General features: G+C 47.1%; 1 protein-coding gene across 3 annotated transcripts in view; it reads right to left on the bottom strand.

Annotated features, from left to right (window-relative positions):
* The window catches only part of Rcor1 (REST corepressor 1), a 39606-nt gene that overhangs the window by 13839 nt on the left and 3578 nt on the right, over positions 1 to 22189 (bottom strand). Inside the window, exons 1-4 of one of the 3 annotated variants that reach the window (XM_010607259.2) lie at positions 10537 to 11085; positions 7525 to 7577; positions 2988 to 3149; positions 2268 to 2386 (exon numbers count right to left, since the gene is read on the bottom strand). In XM_010607259.2, the coding sequence (XP_010605561.1) occupies positions 2268 to 2386; positions 2988 to 3149; positions 7525 to 7577; positions 10537 to 10576 (374 nt within the window). In that variant the 5' untranslated portion in view covers positions 10577 to 11085. Of the gene's footprint in view, positions 1 to 2267; positions 2387 to 2987; positions 3150 to 7524; positions 7578 to 10484; positions 11086 to 22189 lie in introns of those variants that run through there. The other 2 variants (XM_010607258.2, XM_010607257.3) reach the window with 2 other exon arrangements.

The raw sequence follows: 22189 nt of genomic DNA, 5'->3' as shown, positions 1-22189 counted from the left end.
TTTGTTTGTTTTTTGAGACAGGGTCTGACTATGTAGTTGAGACTGACCTGGAACTCACTGTGTAGCCCAGGCTGGTCTCGAACTCACAGCGATCCTCCTCCCTCAGCCTCCCTTTGAGTACTGGGATTACAGGCGTGCACCACCATGCTCGGCAGAGATAACATTTTTATAATTCAAAGAGAACACCACTGACCAGAATTCTGTAGTCTAAATGATGAAAAACCATTAAAATGGGTTTCCAGCTGCCCAACCCAGGCTGAGAATACTGATCCTACTCCTATACGCAACAAGTGCTGCTTTCTACTCTCTACTGCAAATACCAAGCACAGAAACATTCAGTTTACCCCATCACTGTCTGCTGAGGCCAGGGCCGCTTCCCAGACAGCACTGAGAAGCTCAGGTAGAGAGAAGGCCCCTGCACTGGGAACAGACAGAGTCCCCTTACATCCATCTTTTTACTCACAGCCACACACACTGTGAGGTTTTTTGGTGGTCTGCATAACTGATTTGTTTTGGTTTTTTTTGAGACAGGATCTCACTATGTAGTTGAGACTGACCTGGAACTCACTACATGGCCCGGGCTGGTCTTGAACTCACAGTGATCCTCTCCTCCTACCTCAGCCTCCCGAGTGCTGGGATTGTAGGCATGCACCACCATGCCTGGCTCTTAACCGATGTTTTGTAATTAAAAAAAAAAAAGCTTTTGCTCACAATAGTCTGAACACACTTCTTTTTTCCCTGGTACTGGGGATCAAACTCAGGACCTTGTTCTTGTGAGGCAGGCAGTAGCACCACTGAGCCACATCCCCAGCCCCAGAACTCTACTTCTAAAAAGCCAAGAAGCTGCTCCGGTTTGCCCAGCTAAGGCCAGTGGGGCAAGAGTGACAACAGAGCACTTGGAAGGTGACTGGGCAAGCATACTTCCCCAGGCACCGCCATGCAAGCTGAAGTTCCAGCTGAAAGCGCCCAGGAGGAGCCTAGGCAGAAGGCCTGGCTCTGCCATACCTTCACAAGCCAAGCCTGTGTTATTAGTGCAGTTGTGCACTCCAGGGCTGTACTTCGGGGTGGGGGGGCTGGGGGAGAGGCGTCTGTGCCCTGAGAACACAGCGTGTCCTGTCCTCCAGCACCCTGACATACTCAAGGGTGACCAAAACCACACTCTGACATCATTCTGACCACAGCTTAGACTATCTGCCTGCAGCAAGACCCAATATGAAAGTTATAAACTAGGTCTGACATATAAAGTAATGAAAAATTTAACTGAAACTGAGTAAGAGTACTGGATCCCTAAAGAGACCCACTAGCATATGCACTCCTGTCAAGGTCAATAGTTTCACTGAATCTTTTTTTTTCTTTTTTTTTGATATCAAAGTCCTGCTATCTTGCTCAGGTAGGCTTCAAGTAATCCTCCTGCCCCAGCCTCCTAAGCAGCTAGGATTCAAGTGTACAACACCCAGCTGGGAGCGGATAGTTGCAAAGAGCCTTGGAGATGTCCTTAACATCATTCTCAATTTATAGGTGGGCCCTGAAGTTTGAATTCCCCAAAAGTGATACCTCACTGTCAATGTCTTCTCACACGCTATTCTCTTTCATTTGCAACAGTCCAATTCTGTCCTGAAAAGGGACTTGGGAACCACACAGTTCAGCTTGTTTTACTCTGTTACTAATTCATATGTCATACAGTACAGAAAATGTGGAAGATGCAACTCGGAGAAGCTACCTACATCCTGCTCTAACACAAACCCCTGGAAAGTGGCATGCCGAACCAACCTGACCAGGAGTGCGATCGCTACGACTCCTGCCTATAAACTGTCCTCACCGTAACCCGGCCAGGGCAGAGCTACTGGTGGAGCACATGCCTCGCATACAAAGTCCTAGGTTCCTTCCCAGCACCTGCAAAATCAACAATGCCAAAAAACCCAAAAATCAAACTAACCACAACTACAACAAAACCCCAAACTAAAATTCTTTTAATAAATTGCAGATTGTTTCTCTTTCTTAATCACAAACACAATACATATGGCCAAAAGAGGGAAGAAAGAAATCTAAACTGTATTCCTTTCTGTTGTGTTACTAACCAAATACACACGTCAAATGAATCTCGGCTCACCATACTGAAGAAATCTCAACCTAAAGAACAAGAGACCTCTTCTGCTACAGGCTGCGGAGTGGCAGGAGGAGGGCTGTAGGTGTGCTCACCCTCTGTGCGTCCTGTGCGCCCACAGCCCCTCGAGACCCAGGGTCAGACACCCTCAGCTCACACCCACCTCTCCTCCCGTTCCCGCTTCTGCTTCCGAGCATGGCGATCCATCACACTGGTTTTAGTTCTTGTCTTCTTCCAAGAGTAGTAAAATTTTACCAGACTTGCTATAGATTTATCAGGAAGCTAAATATAAAAAATGAGTTAGTTCAGGGTTAAAGCTGATCTTCAACAGATATATTTAATAAGTATCACTCTTACATTCAGAAATGTCCAAAGTCACAGCCTTTTTCTCTGATAAGAAACAAAATCAACAAAATATATTTCCAATTCAATGTGCTTTCAAATTTCTGAAGTTTATTGAGTGAAACTGAGACAATGAAAGATCATGAAGTCAGACTAAGAAGAATTTGTTTTTCATGTAAGTAAAGGCTCTTAGCACTACTCTGGGTTTGGTTGTTTAGAACTCATTTTAACACTTAAGGCAAACACAAGAGGGCTTTTATGCTGGAGTCGACCAAACAGCCTTCCAGACTGGACCCGGATGTGCCACCTCAGGTCCCTCCAGGGCTCACTGATTGTGGAGGGACCTCAACAAGGGGCTGGGTGGAGCATAGGAGAGGGGCAGCACAGCTGAGGATCTGGGAAGGACCTCACCAGGACACTACATTTTCTGAAAGAAGAGTTATTAAAAACAGGAACATCTATGCTCAAGGACGACAGTCCCATCTCTCATGCATGCGTAGAATACAGATGCTAGGGGAAACAAAAGCTGGTGGTCACTTACCATTTGTTGGATTCTATGAAAAGTTTTCCCATGAAAACTAAAGGCCTGTTCAAATAAGACTTTATCTTCCACAGTCCACTCATCTGGGAAGGGGGTAAAGTTGGGCAAATCAGCCAATGATTTTTCAATATTATGCTTATGCCAAAAGAGCATCCCAAGAGCCTAGAAAAGAGACATAAATGAGACTTTAGACCAAACAACTGAATCAAACACAAGCTGAAGTGATACTGGCAAAAGAAAAGCATATGTGACTTTATATCCAGACAAGGGAATAAATGCTTGATTCATATAAATTGCTAAGTGGGAGACACTGTCCTATATCCCCCCGCCAATATTTCTTTTGGTACCAGGGATAGAACTCAGGACCTTGTATTTGTGAGACAGGTGTGGCACCATTGAACTAAATAAATACCCAGCCTTTCCCCCCGATATTTTTACTGTGGTAAAATACACAAAGTTTATCCTCTCAACCGTTTTTAAATTCTGTTCACTTGTACTGAACAAATGTACATGTTTTGAAATCACCTCCACCTGGGGAAATTAAACCTCTGTACCCACTGAACAGCAGCTACCATCCTGGCCCCAGGGTCTGCCCACATCCTGGGCAACCACCCTTCCCAGTGTCTTCCAGTCTCAGTGGTCAGACTGCTCTACACACCTCAGCTAAGCAGAACCATCTTGCATCTGTCCTCCTGAGTGGCTTATCTCACCTGCCTTAAAGATTGCAAGGGTGCCGAGCGTGGTGGTGCACACCTACAATCCCAGCACTCAAAGGGAGGCTGAGGCAGGAGGATCACTGCAAGTTGGAGACCAACCTGGGCCACATAGTGAGTTCCAGGTCAGTCTCAGCTACATAGTGAGACTCTGTCTCAAAAAGAAAGAAGACTGCAAGGGCCACACATGCTGAGCCAAGGACCTGGCTTCCTTTTTTAAGGCTCAATAATAAGCCATTATACATATACACCCTAGCTTATTTATTCATACACTGGACACTCAAGCACCTACTTTCAGTTCTTTGGGTTTAGACCCAGGAGAGGATTTGCTAACCCACATGATGCTACTATTAATTTGTTAAAAATATTTTATTGTTACATTTAAGGTATACAATATAATGACATTCATCATTGGAAATTTACACGTTTACATAAACCATGTTGGATCTACTGTTAATTTTTCAAGGCCAACTCCCCACCCACAGTGAATGACCTCACCTCTGCACACCTGGTGGTTAGGGGTAACTCTGTCTGACACTAGCACAGCTCTCCCCCTGTCACTTTCTTCAACCTTCTCTTTTCACCTGTCTTTGGATCTCGGGAGCCTCTTGGTCACAGCATACACTGGGGCTGCGTATTTTTACTCACTCCAGCCATCTCTATGCTTTGACTGGAGATCACAATCCACCTGCACTGAAGGCACGTACTAACTGATACTGAAGAGACTACTTGTGGCACATATCTGCCTATCTCCTCTAAGCCTTATGGCTTTTCTTGTCTCTCACCTCCTGAGTTACTCTCTTCTCTTATGTTTAGTTGATTATTCACTGGGAATGTTTAAATTCCCTTATCTCCTTTTGTATATGTATATTGTACAGCTACAGTCTTTGCGGTTGCCACGGGGATTACACATAACATCTTGAAGCTGTAACATTCCACTGTGAGTTTATCCTGGCACAGCTTCAATACTGTATAAAAGTTCAGCTCCTTCAACAGCTCTCCCCCATCTTTCAACTTGTGAATAACAAAACTGCACGTTATATATTGTATGTTAAAAATTAAACTAATAATTCTTTAAATGCACCTGTCTCTTATGATGGGGAAACAATGTGGAGTTACAAGCATTAATGCAGTAGCAGCTTTTAGACTTTTAAAAACTATATCCGTCTCCGAAGTCCTGAAGAGAATAGGAAGTGCAGCAGGAGTGCACCGCCCAAACAGGCGCCCTGAACACCCACAGGGCCAGGCCCACCTAGCAGGCCCAACTCCATGTCCGTTAGCTGCTCCGTTAGCTGCGAGGGTTTTAACTTCTTGGGTTCTATGAGGCCGCGGAGCCTCTGTTGGCAGTGTTTTCCCCATTGTGCTGAATGAATAGAACCCTGGTCTTTGTCTGGTGAAAACCTGGTAACATTACTGAGGACCCTTCCTAGTGACAAGTCCCAGTTATGGACGCAAGTCTCTTTCATGTCAAGTTTGCGGGGCTGAGTTGCTCTGATAGTTGTTTTTTTGTTTTGGTACTGGGATCGAACTTGGGCCCTTATGCTTCCAAGGCGGGCGGTGGCACCACTGAGCTCAATCCCCCACCCCACACTGGGAACCCGCTCTCTCTCCTCTGGAACTCCCACAATGTTCTTCTGCAATACTTATGGCTGCTGCTATTCATGAACATTTTTTCTTTTTGTTCCTCAGACTCAGTAATTTAAACTACCCTGTCGTCAGCTCACTGATTATTTCTTCTGCCTGCTCAAAGGTGCCTTTGAATCCCTCTAGTGAATTCTTCATCTGAGTTATAATTTTTAGCTCCAGAAGCTTTTTCTTTTTTTTTTTCAATACTTCAATTTTGTTCATACACCGTTTTTTTGCCATTCTCCCCGTCTTGCTTTAGTTCTTTGAGCACCATGACAACACTGTTTTACAGACTTTGGATAATGTCTGCTGCCAACTTAATTTTTTTCAAGGCCCATACCTTCTGTGTGGTCTTTCTGTTGCAAACTGGCTATCTAAACCAAATAATGTGGTGACACTGGTAAATCAGCAGTTCCCAGTATAGTACTTTTATCACAGCTTTTGCTTCTTTGCAAGAAGTGATGTCTGTTTTCGAAGGATCAACTGGAGGGCAAAGTGTGAGGTCTCTGTGGGTCTCTTCCGAGCCCACTTCTTTCCCTGGCTATGCGCAATGACTTGCTGTTGTCGTGGTCTCAGAGGAGCCCACGTCTACTACACAGTTACCCAGGAACATCCTAATGTTCAATGCTCACATCTGCCTCACCAGAGGGGATGTGAAAAACATGGCGGGGACAGAGGGCACGGGCGGGCCCCTGGGTCCCCTGAGGGTCGTGACAGCAGGAGGCAGGCCACTTACAATGGCAGGAGGCACAGCACCCCTGTGCCAAGCAGCAGTCAGCCCTCAGCACAGCTCCCCACATGCAGGGGACAGGGTGCTCCTCTGCCCACCCTGGTCTCTGCAAGCCACACCAGGAACACGCACAGAGATGCCTTCTGCAGTGCAGTGTGCGTCCAGGTGTGGGGACAGACTCCTGGCTTCCACTCTGTGCTGTCCTGGGATCCTCCCTGTCAGTGCCCTTTGCACACTAACTCGTTTAGCTCACAATCCCTATGGCCTGACAGTATCTCCACTTCTCAGGTTAGAATGTGGAGGCCCAAAAACACTGAGTAACCTGCCAACGAAGTGTCTCAGAGCAGGGAAGATAGAGAAGCAGGATAGATAGCTCCAGAACTGTGCTCTTAAAGCACCACACTTCAACACCTCTGTTCCTAAGGAGTAGGGAATTTTTAGAAGCTACTGCTTTGTTATTCTTTCACAAGAAACCTCTAATGTATATAGTGGCCCCTCGTTCAAAGAAAAAAATAGGTGAGGAACAAATCAGAACCGAGAATAATCCAGCAACACTTTCAGGCAAAAACTTCCTACATCACAATTCTAAACTAAATAGGATTGTTTCAAAATGGAATGGTCAAGACCATCATCCTTAAGAATTCACACAGGTACAGCTGGGCACAGTGGTGTACACTTGTAATCCCAGCTACTGGGGATGCTGAGTCAGGAGGATCACAAGTCTGAGGTCAGCCTGGGCAACTCAGTGAAATCCTGTTTCAAAAGTAAAAATAAATAGGGCTGGGGATGTAGCTCAGTGGTCAAGCACTTGCCTGCCTTACATGAGGGCCTTGAGTTCAATTCCCAGTACCTAAAAAAGAAAAACTCACCAAAAACAAACCAACCCCAAACCACCATACAGGTATTATTTAGAAAATTTCCAATAACATTTATAAACATTTTAAATTGAAAAAAAAAAAACTTAATGCATAGGGTTTGGAAATGAGAAACTTATTTCTTTGCTTTAAATGATTCTGGAACTATATGAATACAGATGGCTTTTCTAAAAAGTACCTTCAGTGACCAGGATAACCTAACTCAAAGAGATGCCAAGCCTAACCAAAGGTATCCACTTGTGTATAACCCTAACTCTGGGTACCCTTGATAGGCAATTGAGAAACTGAGTTAACTTACAGCTGTAACAGATCAATGCCACGAAAGGCATTAATCCCACTTACTATGCTTACAATAGGAATTGGAACTTGAGGATGAGATATAATTATCAACATACTTTGGTAGAAAAATCAATTTTGTAGTTTTCCTATCAATGTCCTGAATAATATTAAATAACCCTGTCAAACATTTACCACCCAGTGACTCAGAATAACGCACATCAGCTCACCAGGAGGCAGATCGGCAGTGTGTGGGAGGCCACACTCATTCCCCTCCGTGCCCACCCTGAACCACACAAGGAAGGAAGCACATTTACCTGCTCCATGTTGTACCCGTGCTTCTCCTTGGCGATGGCGATGTACTCGTCCACTGGAAGACAGGAGGAGAGACCATGAGCCACTGGGAAACCGACCAGGCCACACTTAGAGAACAAGATTGCGATAGCAGCCCCACAGTGTGGCCGAGCTGCGGGGCTCCTGCACGGCCCAATGGGGGTGGGCAGACAAGGGGCTTCACCTGCAGGCTGCCAGCGCTACCTCCATAGGGGGAAACCAAGTCTGCTCTTTAATGGACAAAACTAGCAAAAACCCTCGGCTCTGCTTAAATTTTCTAAAACAAGCAGGTGGTGCACCTTGGTACTTTATTATTATTATTATTTAAAATTATTATTTTTTTTTCTATAAACATAAAAGCCATTTTCTTTCTTTCTTTTTTTTGGCGGGGGTACCAGGGATCGAACTTGGGACCTTGGGCTTGTGAGACAGGTGGCAATACCACTGAGCTAAAATCCCAGCCCAGTACAGTACTTTAGAAAGAAATACAAAGCTGGTGTTGATTCTAGTCTCACTTGAGGTTAAAGCATAAACAAACTATTTTTAGGGGGTCCTGTTTGGTTTTCAGTGGTGGAATCAAAGCCCTGCCTCACACGTGCACAGCACGGGCTCTGACACAGCCAGCTATGTGGTAAAACAGCAAATCCCTGGTGTGGCCTTAGGCCTGGTGCCTGCCTCTGATGCCCCAACAGAAGGGGGCACCTGCTAGCTTTCTCGCACTGAGGACACATGAGAAAATGGACTGACCCCAGGAGGAGCTCGGAGGACATTCCCATCCTCCTTCCCAGATGCCAGAAAACCTGGGCTGGCCCACAGCACGGCTTTGCTCCCTTCATGAATCAGAAAACACGCAGGCTGAAACAACAGAGAACAGAGCTCTCTAGAACAAACAGGGAACCCCTCGCCCCCAAACCTCACTCTTTAGGAGCAATGACAATGACAGAGAGAAGGGTTCCGAGCCACTCCTTTGCCCACAGCCACCCTGAGATGGATGGAGCCCTGCCTCTGTGGCAGCTGACTCAGCGCTGCCCAGCCCCGCTCCTCCTGGTGGCAGCACGGGGAGCCAATGCAGGAATGTTAAGGAATTCAAATGCTTTTTGTAGCACATTTTCTAATACTTGGGACAACCTTGATTCCAACAGCAATACCTACAGTGTAACTCGATGTTGATGCCAATGCGAAGGCACTGGCTTATTATTTTTTATACCTGAAACATATATGTCCTTGCCGGTTACTCCCGCAAATTCCAATTAACCTGAATGTCAGTAAGTCACAAACTGAACAAGCTTGGTATCAACACAAAGGCTGGATATGAAGGGAGATGCAGGCATATTTTAGTGTCCCTCACTTTCAATCCCGTGTGTGCCACATGGTCTGAAGGCTGAGGAGTGACGCGGTCCCAGGGTGGCTGCCGCCTGCTTACAATTCTTCTGCTGCATCTGTAACAGGGCCCACTCAGCCCACCCCAGCCTTCCTGACCAGACTTAGCAACAGATGAAACAGAGCACTTTAGATGCTGCGCCAGCGGCCCCAGCCCCAGCGCTTTCCCTAAACACCAGCCAGAGCAGCAGCAGTCGCTGTGCTGGATGGGACGCAGTCAACAGCGGGCACTGCTTCTCACAGGGAGCGGTCTTTACAGCAACACCACTTGCCCTAAAGGCTGCAAGGAGGTAAGTCAATGTGGAGCCCTGTGACCCACAGAGAAAACTGTCTCAAGCCTCCAGCAGACACAGCTTCACATTTCTGCATGCCCAGTGTCCAGCAACGCTTTGGGAGGCATCTGCCGAATGGGTGCTGGGGGCTGTGGCCTGCTCAGTGTCAGCATCCTAGGTTTTCTGTCCAGCAAGGAAAGGCAGCATGGTGAGGTGTGGGGTAAGAGAGGGCCAGATCCTAGCTTGGTTCTGACTCCTAAGAGTTCATACACACTAATTTAATGACTGGGTTACCTTCGGCAACCTCCTTGACCGTTTCAGTGTTGAATAAGTCACAGGAGGCTGTTCTGGACTAAGCTTCTGCACTGGCCCCCATGAGACCACACTAAAACTCAAAATGGAGTGCCTCTTGCCAATGCTGTGTCACTCAGCTAAAACAGTTGTTTATATGACTTTCAACTTCTAAGGTTCAGAGAGAGGAACTTTCCAAACCGTCCAGTTTTCAAATGACATGATAACAAATTCCCTGGGCTTTAATCTGTACACAAAAGTGACCTGAAATAATCTGAGGTTACTAATCAGTTATTTTCTTGTTCTGGCTCCTGGTCCTTTAGAGGAAGCCTTTTCCCTGGTTTCTGCCTGGCTCAAGCCCTTCTCTCTTGACAAAGCCAACCTCTTTGCTAATTCCACTTACTCTACCTTGTGGGATGAGGTGTGCTCCAACTCTAGAATTAAGTAAAGCTATCAGCTCTTTCAACTGTTGCAATTTAGCAAAACTGGGCCATCCCCCACCTGGGCAGCCAGGCCCTCCTTGCCCTCCTCCTCCCAAAGCTGCCAGGCCACACTCTGCTCCCTGCTGCGCTTCTTTGGTGATCACAGGGACCCCGGATGCCCCCCCCCTCTCCTCCACAGGGTGGCAGCTGCTGCTGGCAGGACAGGTATGAAAATTGACTCTGTGCATCTGTCTCAACCTCCCACAGGATTTCCTTAAATTGAGTGAAAGGAAGCTTTCAATCTGAAAAACTAAAATCTACCCTTGTGAAAAACAAAGACTGACTGGAGCTGAAGGCAGGTGCTGAGAGGACACAGAGCAGCAGGGGCAGCACAGTCCCATCCCACCCGCCCATTGGTCCCCATGCACTGCATGGCAGGGTGGAGGCCTCGCTGCTTGGCTCCCAGCGCTACTGGGGCCCCGCACGCAGGGTGAGTGGGGAAGCTGTCGGCTGCATGGCTGTGCAATGTGATGGACACAGATGTGTTACGTGCAGCTCTGGCCACAGAACCACACGCACCATGTGAGCCTGGGACTCTGGTTTCGGTTGGTGTTTTTGGACCAGGTCTCACCATGCTTCAGTGACCCTCCTGCCTCAGCCTCCCACGTCATCAGGACTAGGAGCACATGGTTCTGTGACTGGCTCCCTTGCTTCAGGAATTCCAGGAACCATTGTGACAGCAGGCACAAGTAAATGTGACATCACTTAAAGACTGAGTAAGAGCTCACTCATCAGGGGAATGCATAAAATTCCTAAACCCCCACTTGCTAGCAGCACCACCCCTGTTTCGTAAAGAAGCTGGACTGCCCAGCAGCCAGACGGAAAGGCAAAGCCTAAGCAGTGTCCTGTAGGGGCTAGGGCACCTGCAGGGCAGAAGAGGCCACAAGCAAGCGGAGCAGCAGTGCAGGGAAGGGCAGTGCAGAGACCAAGTGCTGGGTGCATTACGGGGATGGATGACAGCAACTCAGGAAAAGCTCCCACAGGGTGTGGTGGCAGTGCCTGTAGCCCCTGCTGCCCACAGGCTGAGGCAGGAAGATCACTTCAGCTCAGGAAGTTTGAGCCTGGACAACAGAGTGAGACCCTGTATTAAAAAAAAAATCCAAACAAGGGCCAGGGATTTAGCTCAGTGGTTCTGCTGCCTGCCTCCCAAATGCAAGGTCCTGAGTTCTATCCCCGGTCCCAAAAGAAAAACAAACAAAAAACTCAATCAAACCAACAAACCCCACCAAAAACCAAGGCAGAAGAAAGTTTCCTAAGCAGCTCCAGGGAATGGATGACAGTGGCAGGAGCAGCCAAGCAGTGGCGCGGCACCCCTGCTCCGAGCTCTCTGAGGGCTGCCCTCCAGCCTCCCTCACAGTCCCACCAGAGCTCACTCACCAGCGGAGGGACCGAGGCTCAGAGGTCACCCAGTGTGTGTGGCAGGAAGAGGCGGACCCTAATGTGTCTGGTGGCCCTGGGCACAGCCCCATTAGGACAGCAGGAGAGCCGCGCAGGCCATGAGCACACTCTGGGCCAGGGGACGGGATGAGGGCTGCAGCCGTGGGCGAAGGACGGTGCAGGGCTGTGTGAGGAACAGAAAGCTGTCTGCTGAGCCTATCCCGCCCACCTATGCTTCAATCGAGCACCGCGGGTTAGCAGGAGGAACGTAGAACAATACCACCACTGAGGACAGGGCTTCGGACAGAGCCCTACTATCCTAACAGCAGCAAGCATCAGGCAAGCAGAGGAAATACAGCAGCAACTTTTCTCATAACTCAAAATAGCACATGAAATTAAAAAAATATATTTATAACAAATATCATGGAAACTTTTTATTATTTAAGTAAGGGATAGGTCATCACTAGCTCACTGAGAAGCCAAAGGCAAGGCACTGAAGTGAAGCGACTTTGCCACCTGGTGGGCTCAAATGTCACTACAGCCAGTGTCCACAAACTCCCTCTGCAGAGCTTTCCCAGGAGGGAAGGGAGGCAGGGAGCAAGGCCGATGGTCCTTCAAGGCAGGTGGGATTCACCTGCTTTCTGAAGATGCTAGCTCCAAATGTGGTTTTGTTTAACTATCCCACTGTGCATAATAACCCTCCTCCCGGTCTCACAGATGATGTGCTCTGGTAAACAAGCAGCAGAACGCTTCATTCCGCTCAACTTCCGGCAGCACCCCCCAGCTGCCTCTGCATCCTCCCTGCCAAGGCAGCATCACTGAGGACTGGAGAGTTTCTCTCTCCTTCCTGACTCGGTTTCCTTAACAGTCTAAGAGTGAACTACTACAATCCTTAAGGCTTCTTCCAGGGCTAATGCTTCACAGCCAATTCTTAAAAACCCTTAAATGTTTTTCCCTAACGAGAATGCCTAGGATGTGTACAGCATCCACCCAGAATGCCCCACAGTCTCCCAGCCATTAGAAGGCCACTTAGCGGTGACTAATCAAAACAACATGCACCTTTCTCCTTACGAAAAAAGGAGGGGGTTGGAGATTTAGCTCAGTGGTTCTGCTGCCTGCTTCATAAATGCAAGGTCCTGAGTTTGATCTCCTATACCAAACAACAACAACAACAATAAAAAAAAAAAAAAGAAAAAAGAAAAAAAAAATCTCAAAGCAAAATGAGCACAGTAGTTTCTTGCTTTGAATCTCCTGACTTCTAACAAGTAGACACACAATCCTGATTCCCTCCTGCATTCGCTTAGCTCTGTGCTGTGAACTAATGGGAGAACCATGATCTGCCTTCCCTGACCCAGAAGTGTGGGAGGGAGGGAGAGACACACACACAGAGATGCTGCTCTGGGCCATGACGTGAAGCTAAAACCCTGCAGCAGGGCAGGGGTGAAGGTGGGGTACCCTTTCCTAAACTTCAGGACACTAACGACTCTGAGATTGCATCTTACCCCAGTAAGAGTGGCCACCATCAAGAAATCAAATAACAGATGCTGGTGAGGCCGTGGGGGGAGAGGACACTTCTATGACTACTGGTGGGAATGTAAACTAGTAGAACCACCATGGAAATCAGTACGGAGATTCCTCAAAATAAAAGAAATTCCATTTGACCCAGTTCTTCCCCTTCTAGGCATCTTCCCAAGAGTTAAGGCACCACACTGCAGTGACCTAGCACACTGTGTTTACAGCAGCACAGCTCCTAAAAGCTAAGTCTTGGAGCAGATTAACTGCCCATCAACAGGTGAATGGAGAAAGAAAATGTGGTATTTACCCACAACAGAGTACTACTCTGACAAAAATGACAAACTTGAGTCATTCGTGGGAAAATGGATGCACCTTGACACAAGAACCTGGCATGAACGTAGACACACAACCTTACTAAATACGACGTTAAAGTTTTGGTGACAAAAAGGTTATGAAATTATCAAAATCATAGAAAAAAGAAGAAATACACTTTCATGTTACTACTCCATAAAATGAGGCTTTAACTTCATGGACTTTTCCTGTTTCTGTTCAGGAAGTGGTGGAGACAGCCTCACTCACACACAGCATCTACCACAAATCTCGGAGCTCCACTTCTGGGCCCCCCAGTGAATGCAGAGCGCTCTTACTCTCAGCACGCTGTCAGTGCCTGCCTGGGTCCCATCCCCAACCAGGGTTGAGGCTTTCTAACAATATTAGTGCTCTGCAGCCCACTCCTGCAGAGGGCCTTGGGCAGGAAGCAGAGGAGTGGTTAGAGGGTGCGCTTAAAACTGATCGCACTCGAGCATCGCTTCACAGTTCTAATGACACTGTCCGCTGGACACTGGGGCCACGAGGACAGAGCCTGTGTGTCATCTGGGCAAATGCGGGAGGCAGGGAGGCTGCCACAGAAGGTTCTGCCCAGCACACTTGCCCTGACTGTGGGTCTCTCAGCCCAGAAACTGGAAGTAAGCCACACACAGGTGATCTCAGAGGGCAAGGGGGCAGGCAGGGCTTTCCAAGGCAAGCCCTAGCACTGCAGTGCTTGGATCTTGCACAGTTGTTTTCCTCATCCAATAAAGAAATCTTCAATGAGCCCTGCTTAGAAATGGATTCTTCTGGAGCTTCCAAAGTTGGCTGTAGCAGGGTATCACTTCACAGTAAGACAGTTAGCCTGCCAGGGTGGCACACATCTGTAATCCCAGCACGGAGAAAACGGTGGCACCAGGACTGCAAGTTCAAGCCTGGCCATGTCTCCAAACAAAAAAGAGCTCAGTGTGAAGGTGCTGGTTCAATCCTCAGTAAAAGGATGGTGGCACTAATGTTGTACACTGAGGTTTTATTTTTTTTTTGTACCAGGGATTGAACTCGGAACCTTACACTTGCAAAGCACACAGCAGAACCACTAAGCTAAATCCCCCGCCCTACAATGAGTTTTTTCTTGATTTAACAAATCCTTCAGGCCCACTGTGCACCTCACGTTGCTTGTCTGGAGCTTCCTTTGGCTGTAGAAAGAAATGACTGCAGGAGCAATTAACTGCACTGTCGTAAGTGCAGTGAATGCACTTAACTGGGAGACCTGATCTGCAGGAGCGAGGAGGGAAGGGACCCTGCCAGCTTGCTCTGTCGTTGTATAGGAAGGGAAACAGAGAATCTCACTGTTCAGGAATGGACATGGCTATAGAAGTTAAGCTCCAGGATGGAACATTATTAAGGATCAATATTTGATTTAGGGGCTGGGGATTTAGGTCAGTGGTTCTACCACATGCTTTGCAAGCATTAAGGTCCCAAATTTGATCCCTGGTACCGGAAAAAAAATTTTTTTAATTGCAAAAAAAATGGAGTTTAAGAGCAATTATATACAGTATGACCCCATTTGTGCTTAAAGTCAGAGTGCACAGAAGCTTAATGGTGACTAGAACGCAGGCCAACGGTGTTAGGGACATGCGCTTTCAGCATGCAAGGCCCTGTTCCACCCCTAGGACCTGTGAAAAGGAAACCCAGGCAGTGGGGTGAAGGGTTACAGGCCATTCTTAGTAACAACGAGCACTCAGATAGGTAGGGAGATAGGTAACCAATACATATAAATTTTCATACATTATGGCCTGGTCTCTTAAATATTTCACATATGCTTTCTAAGAGTAGACATCTCTTACATAAGCACAGAAGAGTAAACTCAACATTGCAATAATACTTTAATCTGTGTTTCTATTTCAATCTGGATAGCTGACCAAAAAATATGCTTTGTATTTGCTAAGGAATTTTAAAGTAAATGTCAGTTATTTCATCTCATTGCTCATGTCAATATGCATGCTTTTTTTTGATTTTATGTTACCATGATGTCATCATTACACCCAAGAAAAGTAGCAAAATTGCCAGGTGTAAGAAACAATGTTATACTCACTAGCTTGTCTAAGCCATATATATCCAGCCCTGTGGCCACAGACGAGGATGTGGAGCAGATACATTTTTTTATTTTACTGGTAGCAGCTATAAACCAGTTTAACTACTTTGGAAAATTATTTGGCACAGACTTCTCAAAGCTGAGCATCAACATTCCAAATGGACACCAAGAAATGTTCCTAAATTGCAATATTTGTAGGCGTAGAAACTACCACAATGTTCACTCTCAAAAGAAAGGCTAAATAAACAATAACTGAATGGACAATTCTCTGTTTTTGGTGGTGCTGGGGGTTGAACCCAGGGCCTTCACAAGGATCCTTCTCTACTTTATATTCTGAGACAGGGTCTCACCAAGTGGCCAGGCTGTGCTGAAATTTGCAATCCTCCTGCCTCTGCCTCCCAAGTGCTCAGATTATAGGTGAGCAACACCAGGCCCTGCTTCACGCTTTCATCTAATCTCCACTCCCTCTAAAGTAGTATCCCAACACCAGAAATCTCAGACCTTCCTAAAGAAAAGAACCTCTCCAGGCATAAACACAAGCTTTATCTCTGTACTCACCATGCTTCAAAGCTCTTCCTATCCCAACACATTCTCATTCTTACCAGGGAAGAGGGCAAACTATGCAGTGCAGTGCCTCAAATTTGGGGACCTGCAGGGCCAACACAGTGCCTCCCCATCAGGGAAGCAGAACAGATAAGACTAAAGCACAGAATGGCAGGCAGGACCCAGGGACAGGAGCAAAAGTAGAGTGGTTCTTTTTTGGTGGGGGGACCAGGAATCAAACTCAGGGCCTTGCATTTGCCAGGCAGGTGCTTTGCCACTGAGCTACACTGGCAGCCCTGTAGAGTGGTTCCTGACAGGTGAGGAGGTTTTCACTACAGCAGGGGCACTGGCTCTATTCCTCAAATCTCCATCCTGTTTTGGCCAACTCTAAAGCACTTACTGAGAAAAGAAACGACAAAAATAATTTTCATACAACTTAAAAATCTCTTTTCTCATAAGTTTCAACTTCTGAAAGCCCAGCCAATCCAGGCTTATCCTAATCCTGCCCTGCCCACCCTCGGGTACAAGAAGCAGGGGCTCCTGGGAACGCATGTCTTCGGGAGCCCAGCTGGACGGTGCCTGGGCAGGCACAGGCTTCCTCCTTCAGTTATCGAGTGAATGAGTGTGCACCGTGGGGTCAGCGGCACAGAGGAAGATGCAGAGAGCTGAAGTGACCCACAGGCACAGCAAAGAGCAGGAAACCTGTATCTGTGATACACCATCCGCCTCCACGTGCGCCCGGCAGGTGTGCCCTGCATGTCCATTCCCTGCCACAAGGAACTGCCCCTGTGCGTGCATGCCACGCCACTCCACTCCACGGCTTCACCGCCCACCAGGGAGACAGACACACAGCATCCCTGCCATGACAAGGAAGGGAGACAAGGCAAGGGAAGACAGAGGGGCTCCTAGGTAGTGTGACACCTGAGCCACAGCAGAATGGGGGTGGGGGTCTCAGGCAAGGGGACAGAGGAGGTGTCACAGAGGATGCACAGGAAGGAGGAGGCAGTGACGAAGTCCTGCGGCAGGCAGCTACGTGCCTTGCCCAGGAGTCACATGAACTAACAGGGCCTGGGATGATCTGTGCAGAGGCTGTGCTTCATTCAAAAGCTGTCTAGGAAACAAAGGAGTCCAGAACAAATGAGTACGCAATCCTGAACTCTCCTAACACTACACAGTCCTGAATGTGCCCAGGAAGCCAGCTTCACTAACAGAACAACCACAGGGACTGTAGAGACAGGGAGGGCTCCTATTATAGGAAAGCGGCTGGCATAAAATTTACTTTGAAGCCGGGTGTGGTGGTACATACCTGTAATCCCAGTACTTGGGAGGCTGAGGAAGGAGGACTGCTGGGAGTTTGAGGCCAGCCTGGGCTACAGTGAATTAAAGTCAGCCTGAACTATATAGCCAGACCTTGTCTCAAAAAAAAAAACAAAACAAAAACAAACCCTCTGGATCCCTGGCCTGACCTTGCCTTTTAATATAATTTTAATTTATATACCTCTTGCATGTTTTATATGTTAACTTCTTTACAGTTAATACCAACTTTAAAAAAAAAAAGGCCAGCTTGTCTCTGACATAGCTAATGACTTCTGTCTGTTCACTTTTATTTTTCTGAGACAGGGTCTCACTAGGTAGCCCAGGCTGGCCTCAATTCATAGCAATCCTCATCCTTCTGAGTGCTGAGGCTACAGGTGTACCTTACAGCAAAGAGCTAGGCTTCTTACCGCTGTGCCAATTTTTCTTCATTTTTATAAAATAAAAAAATTTTAAAACTTGCAGTCAAACACTTAAATAACACAGGCAGCTCCTATGCATGCCTTATAAATAAAGCACCTAAGCATGTATGTGTGGCTGCCTATCAGTAAGGGGACCAAAAGCGACAGCTCCGTGCTAAGCTGCCCAAGCAGTCCAGCTGGGAAATGTGCCTCCTCGCTGCAGCCCAGACACACCTCTTTCAAATTCTACAAACAAAACTCTTTTCTTTTTTTTGGGACAAAATATCAGACACTCTGACTTGGAGGTAAGAGGCTCGTTTTGGCTCATGGTGTCGAGGGGGGTGGGCTGTGGGGAGCAGGAGAAGTGCCAGAGGAAGGGGCCATGGCCAACTTCCTCCCAGTGCACCGGGGTCCACCTCCTCTGCAGGAGCCTGCTAGCTCAGACAGGGTGATGCCAACATTGCCTGCATCACCTGCAGCTCACCGTCCTCTCAGCTTGTGCCTTCCCTTCAGACCCAAGCCACAGCTCCGCATGACATGCGACTGTGCTTGCTTTGTAAACATTCTGTGCTCCCTAAGTCAGTAAGAGGAAGCTGGCTGGTGTAGGATGGGGCCCACCTTTATACATTTCCATGTAGACCAAGTCCATCTAGTAAAAACAAACAAAACAACAGAAAGTTTTCACGAGCTCTTGCTACTAAAATGTCCTCTTTGCTCACTAACCTGCAGCTGCACACACAAGTACAGGGATAAGACAGAGGGCAGAGGCCAGGTCCCGGAGGTGCCCACAGTGGGCGGGGCAGGAACCACAGCAGGGCCTGGGAGTGGGCAACACCTATGTGGAGGGCGTTGAAGGTGGGTGGCTATTTCAATTCCCCTCCACATGGGGAGGCTCTCTGTCTCGGTGCTTCTCCAGTCATGAACACAAGGCTGTTATGGTCTCCAGTGTGAATCCTCCAAGGGGCCCTCGGCCCTTTAGGGAGCCACCTGCCTTTGAGTCCCTTAGCTTCCCACTTCCCATGGGCAGTGTGGTCACCCCAGGAGGGCTCCACCCCCAGGCCACTACTTCTCCTGTCCCCCTCACCCTGAGCACGACCCACACCTCAGGTCACATCTCATCCAGGAATTTCCCTGATCATTCTGGGAACACTGTGAAACTCTGGTGCTCTCATCGAGGCTGCTGAGAATTATCTGCGTAGCTTCAACAGGCAATGTGTCACCAAAGGGCCTATTTTCTAGGCATATTCCAAAGGTTGTATCTGCGATTAAATGATTTTCACTTAGACGCAGCCCAAAGTAACTCATGTGACATTAGTAATGTTTTAAGTATTTAATTACCCTTTATTAAGGGAAGGAGCACAAGGAGGCAGATGTGCACAGTAAATGCAGGCTGGAGACCAGAGATCTAACACAAACTTGGCTGCTAACTAGCTGTGAGGATGAAAACATTTGATTAAATTTCTACAGACCTCGTTTTTTTTGTGTCTAAAAAGGAAGGACTAGAAAAAAATACATAGAAATTACTTGTTCAGATGCCTCTCACCTGCCATTACAAAATAAGCTTCCCCAATGGAAATACTGGCACATGCCTGTCATTCCAGCCCTTGGAAGGCAGAGGCAGGAGAGAATCACCCTGAGTTTGAGGCCAGACTGAGCTACACAGCAACTGCAAGGCCAGCCTGAACTAGCGAGAAGCTATCTTAGAAAACAAAATAAAGGACCGAGGATTTAGCTCAGAGGTGCCACCACCTGCTGTGCAAGCACAAGGACCCGTTTGATTCCTGGTACCAAAAAACAAAAAACACACACAAAAAAGAAGCTTCTCAAATCCCTTTCTACTCACGCACTCCAAAGCACACAAAACTGAAAACGAAAATCAATAAACTCAAATTCAGGGAACTTCTATCAAGAGACTTTTGGGGAGGACGACTTCATACCACAAGATTTTCTACAAGAATAAGTGCACAAGGGACTGGGGATGTAGCTCAGTGGTGCTGTGCCTGCCTTGCAAGTGCAAGGTCCTGAGCTCAATCCCCATAACAGGAGAAAAAAAAAAAAAAAGTAAGTGCATGAGCCTGAAATACAGAAAATGCAAAAGGCAGTAGATAAGGAGAAAAACCAAAACAATGAAAAAATAACAGAACAGTGGACAAAGTTAAGACCAAGGTACGTGCACAAGTCACCCTAGTGAAGGAAATCAAACAGCCCAGCTCCTGCTCCCTGCTGTCTCCCCAGGAAGCTCAGGGGCACAGTGCCGGGGTGAAAATCCAGCTCCCCTTGCTAGAAGGGCAGAGCAGCCACTCTGCCCCGCAACTGGAGGAAGTGCCCTGTGAGACAAAGCCCTCTCCTGAGGCCGCCTGGGCACTGAGTGCCTAGCAGCTGTGCCACATGGACCCCCTGGCACACTTGCTGTCTGCAGCGGGGCAGCCACAGGGGTATGAGGTACCTGAGGATACCTGCAGCTTTCTGCTTTATTTAGCTGCAAACCCACAGCAGCTCTGGAAAAAAGTCTATTTTAAGAAAGGAAAGAAAAATTATGTATTTGCTTAACCTAAGTTTTGGTTTTTGTTTGTTTGGTTTTTTGTATCAGGGATCAAACTCAGAGCCTCGCACTTACAAGGCAGTCACATTCCCACTGAGCTAAATCCCTAACCCTAACCTAAGATTTCTATTTCCAGAGATTTAGCCTTTAAAAATACTCACCTGGCCAGCCTGGTAGCACACACCTGCAATCCTAGCACTCTGGGAGGTGGAGGCAGGCAAATCACATGTTTAAACCCAGCCTGGATTAACTTAGTGACTTAGCAAGACCCTGTCACAAAATAAAAAATAAGAAGGTCTGGGGGTGTGGCTTAGTGCATTGGCCCTGGGTACAATCCTCACAACTACTACTACCCACCACCAAACACAGGTAAACAGTCATCTGGTCAGGCATGACAGTCCACACTGTAATCCTGCTACCTGGGAGGCTGAGACAGGAGTAAGTTGAGATCAGTCTGGTAACAAGACCCTGTCTCAAAAAAATTTTTTAAAGAGTTGGGACGTAGATGATACACAAAACAACCACCCAACATCATCCACAACTTAACACGAAGGAAAATGTGTCACTGGGCTATTCTGTAGTGGGAGCACCAAGAGGACCCACGTAAACCTGGACAGACAGACAGCCTGCTCCTGTGCTCTCCCAGACGGTGTGGACACTCAGTAACTCTCTCGCTCCTGACAAACAAAACAGCACGGCGCTAAATCAAGCACAGGAAAATCATGCAGTCAACAGACTGGTGAACACAAATGTGCTAGGCTCTGATGTGAAGTGGCATGCTGTTTTAGAGTATTGTTTTACAATAGGAGTACACTTTAAATGGCTGTTAGGGCTGGGGACGTGGCTCAGGTGTAGAGCACTTGGACAGCATGCCACAGGTCCTGGGTTTAATACCCAGCACTCCCACAACAAAGACAAAGTAACAATTAAAAGTATAATACAGTAAATAGCTCACCAGCAGCAGGAATGCTCCACTACTCTTTTTAAACCTTCTCTCCATCACTCATATATCTATTCCTTTTTGGTGGGCCACTCTGGAATTGAAACCAGACAACAGTGTACCACTGAGCTACAGCCCCAGCTCTCCCTTGTAATATTATGTGACCAACATATGTGTGCTGATAGGCATGTCATTTTGCTATGTGTGACTATAAGTAAAAATGTTTACTATAGCTTTTTAAAAAAACTGCAAGATTCAAGTATCCATCAATAGGTAGGGGTTTTTTTTTGAAGACTGAATTATGGTACTCTTATGGTTTATGTCTAGATGTCCCCTAAAGCCTCAAACTGTCACAGGTGAGGCTTTTCAGAGGTGGCTGGGAATAGGGTGTGTGATTACTAAATCAGCCCACTCACTGGTATGGCAGAGCTCTGGGTAGGATGAAGGGTCTCTACCCTCAGTGTGAGTGCTACCCATCCTGGATAGAATATAAGGGACAGAAAGAGGGCAGCTGCCATTGCTTTGTTGCTTGCTGTTTCTTTGCTACTTCGCTCCCTTCTGCCTACCATGAACTGTTTCTCTCTGTGATGCTGCCCTGCCTTGGAGCCAGCAGACTACGAACTGAAACCTCTATACACCATGAGCCTAATAAACATTTCCTCCTTTAATTCTGGGTGCTGGGTATTTTGTCTCAGTAACCAGATAGGTAACTAAGGCAGGTACCTACCAGTTTGTTACAGTAAAAACATCAGGTAACTGTAGATGTGCTGAATAACAAACTCCTAGGTGTATTTTTAGGAACAGACTGCCCCCAGAAGAAACACATGCCTTATAAGTAATGGATATGGGCGGGCTTTTGCCATCCACATTAGACTTATTATTTGAATTCTGTACAATGGAATTTATTTTTATAGGCACAAAATAAATTAACTTATTTTTGTAATACTCCTAATGCAATCCCAAGAGGAAGAATCTCAATAGCCAGTGTGAGAAGAAACAAACCAAAAAGAAAATGCCGGGGGATCAGAGACGAGAGTTTCTAGGTAGCTGCCTAGAGCTATACACGTCCCAATCTATTTCTACCTGAACTCCAAATCAATGATGGAACCAAGACTTTCACACCCTTTCACAATAAAGAAGGAAGTCAAGAAGAAAAGACTTCTTTTATTTCCCTTTTTTTTTTTTTTTTTT

This window comes from Fukomys damarensis, unplaced genomic scaffold (assembly GCF_012274545.1).
Source record: "Fukomys damarensis isolate Sample0158 unplaced genomic scaffold, DMR_v1.0_HiC HiC_scaffold_21, whole genome shotgun sequence".
In the NCBI taxonomy this organism is placed as follows: domain Eukaryota; kingdom Metazoa; phylum Chordata; class Mammalia; order Rodentia; family Bathyergidae; genus Fukomys; species Fukomys damarensis.
This window is presented reverse-complemented; position numbering and strand designations above follow the sequence as displayed.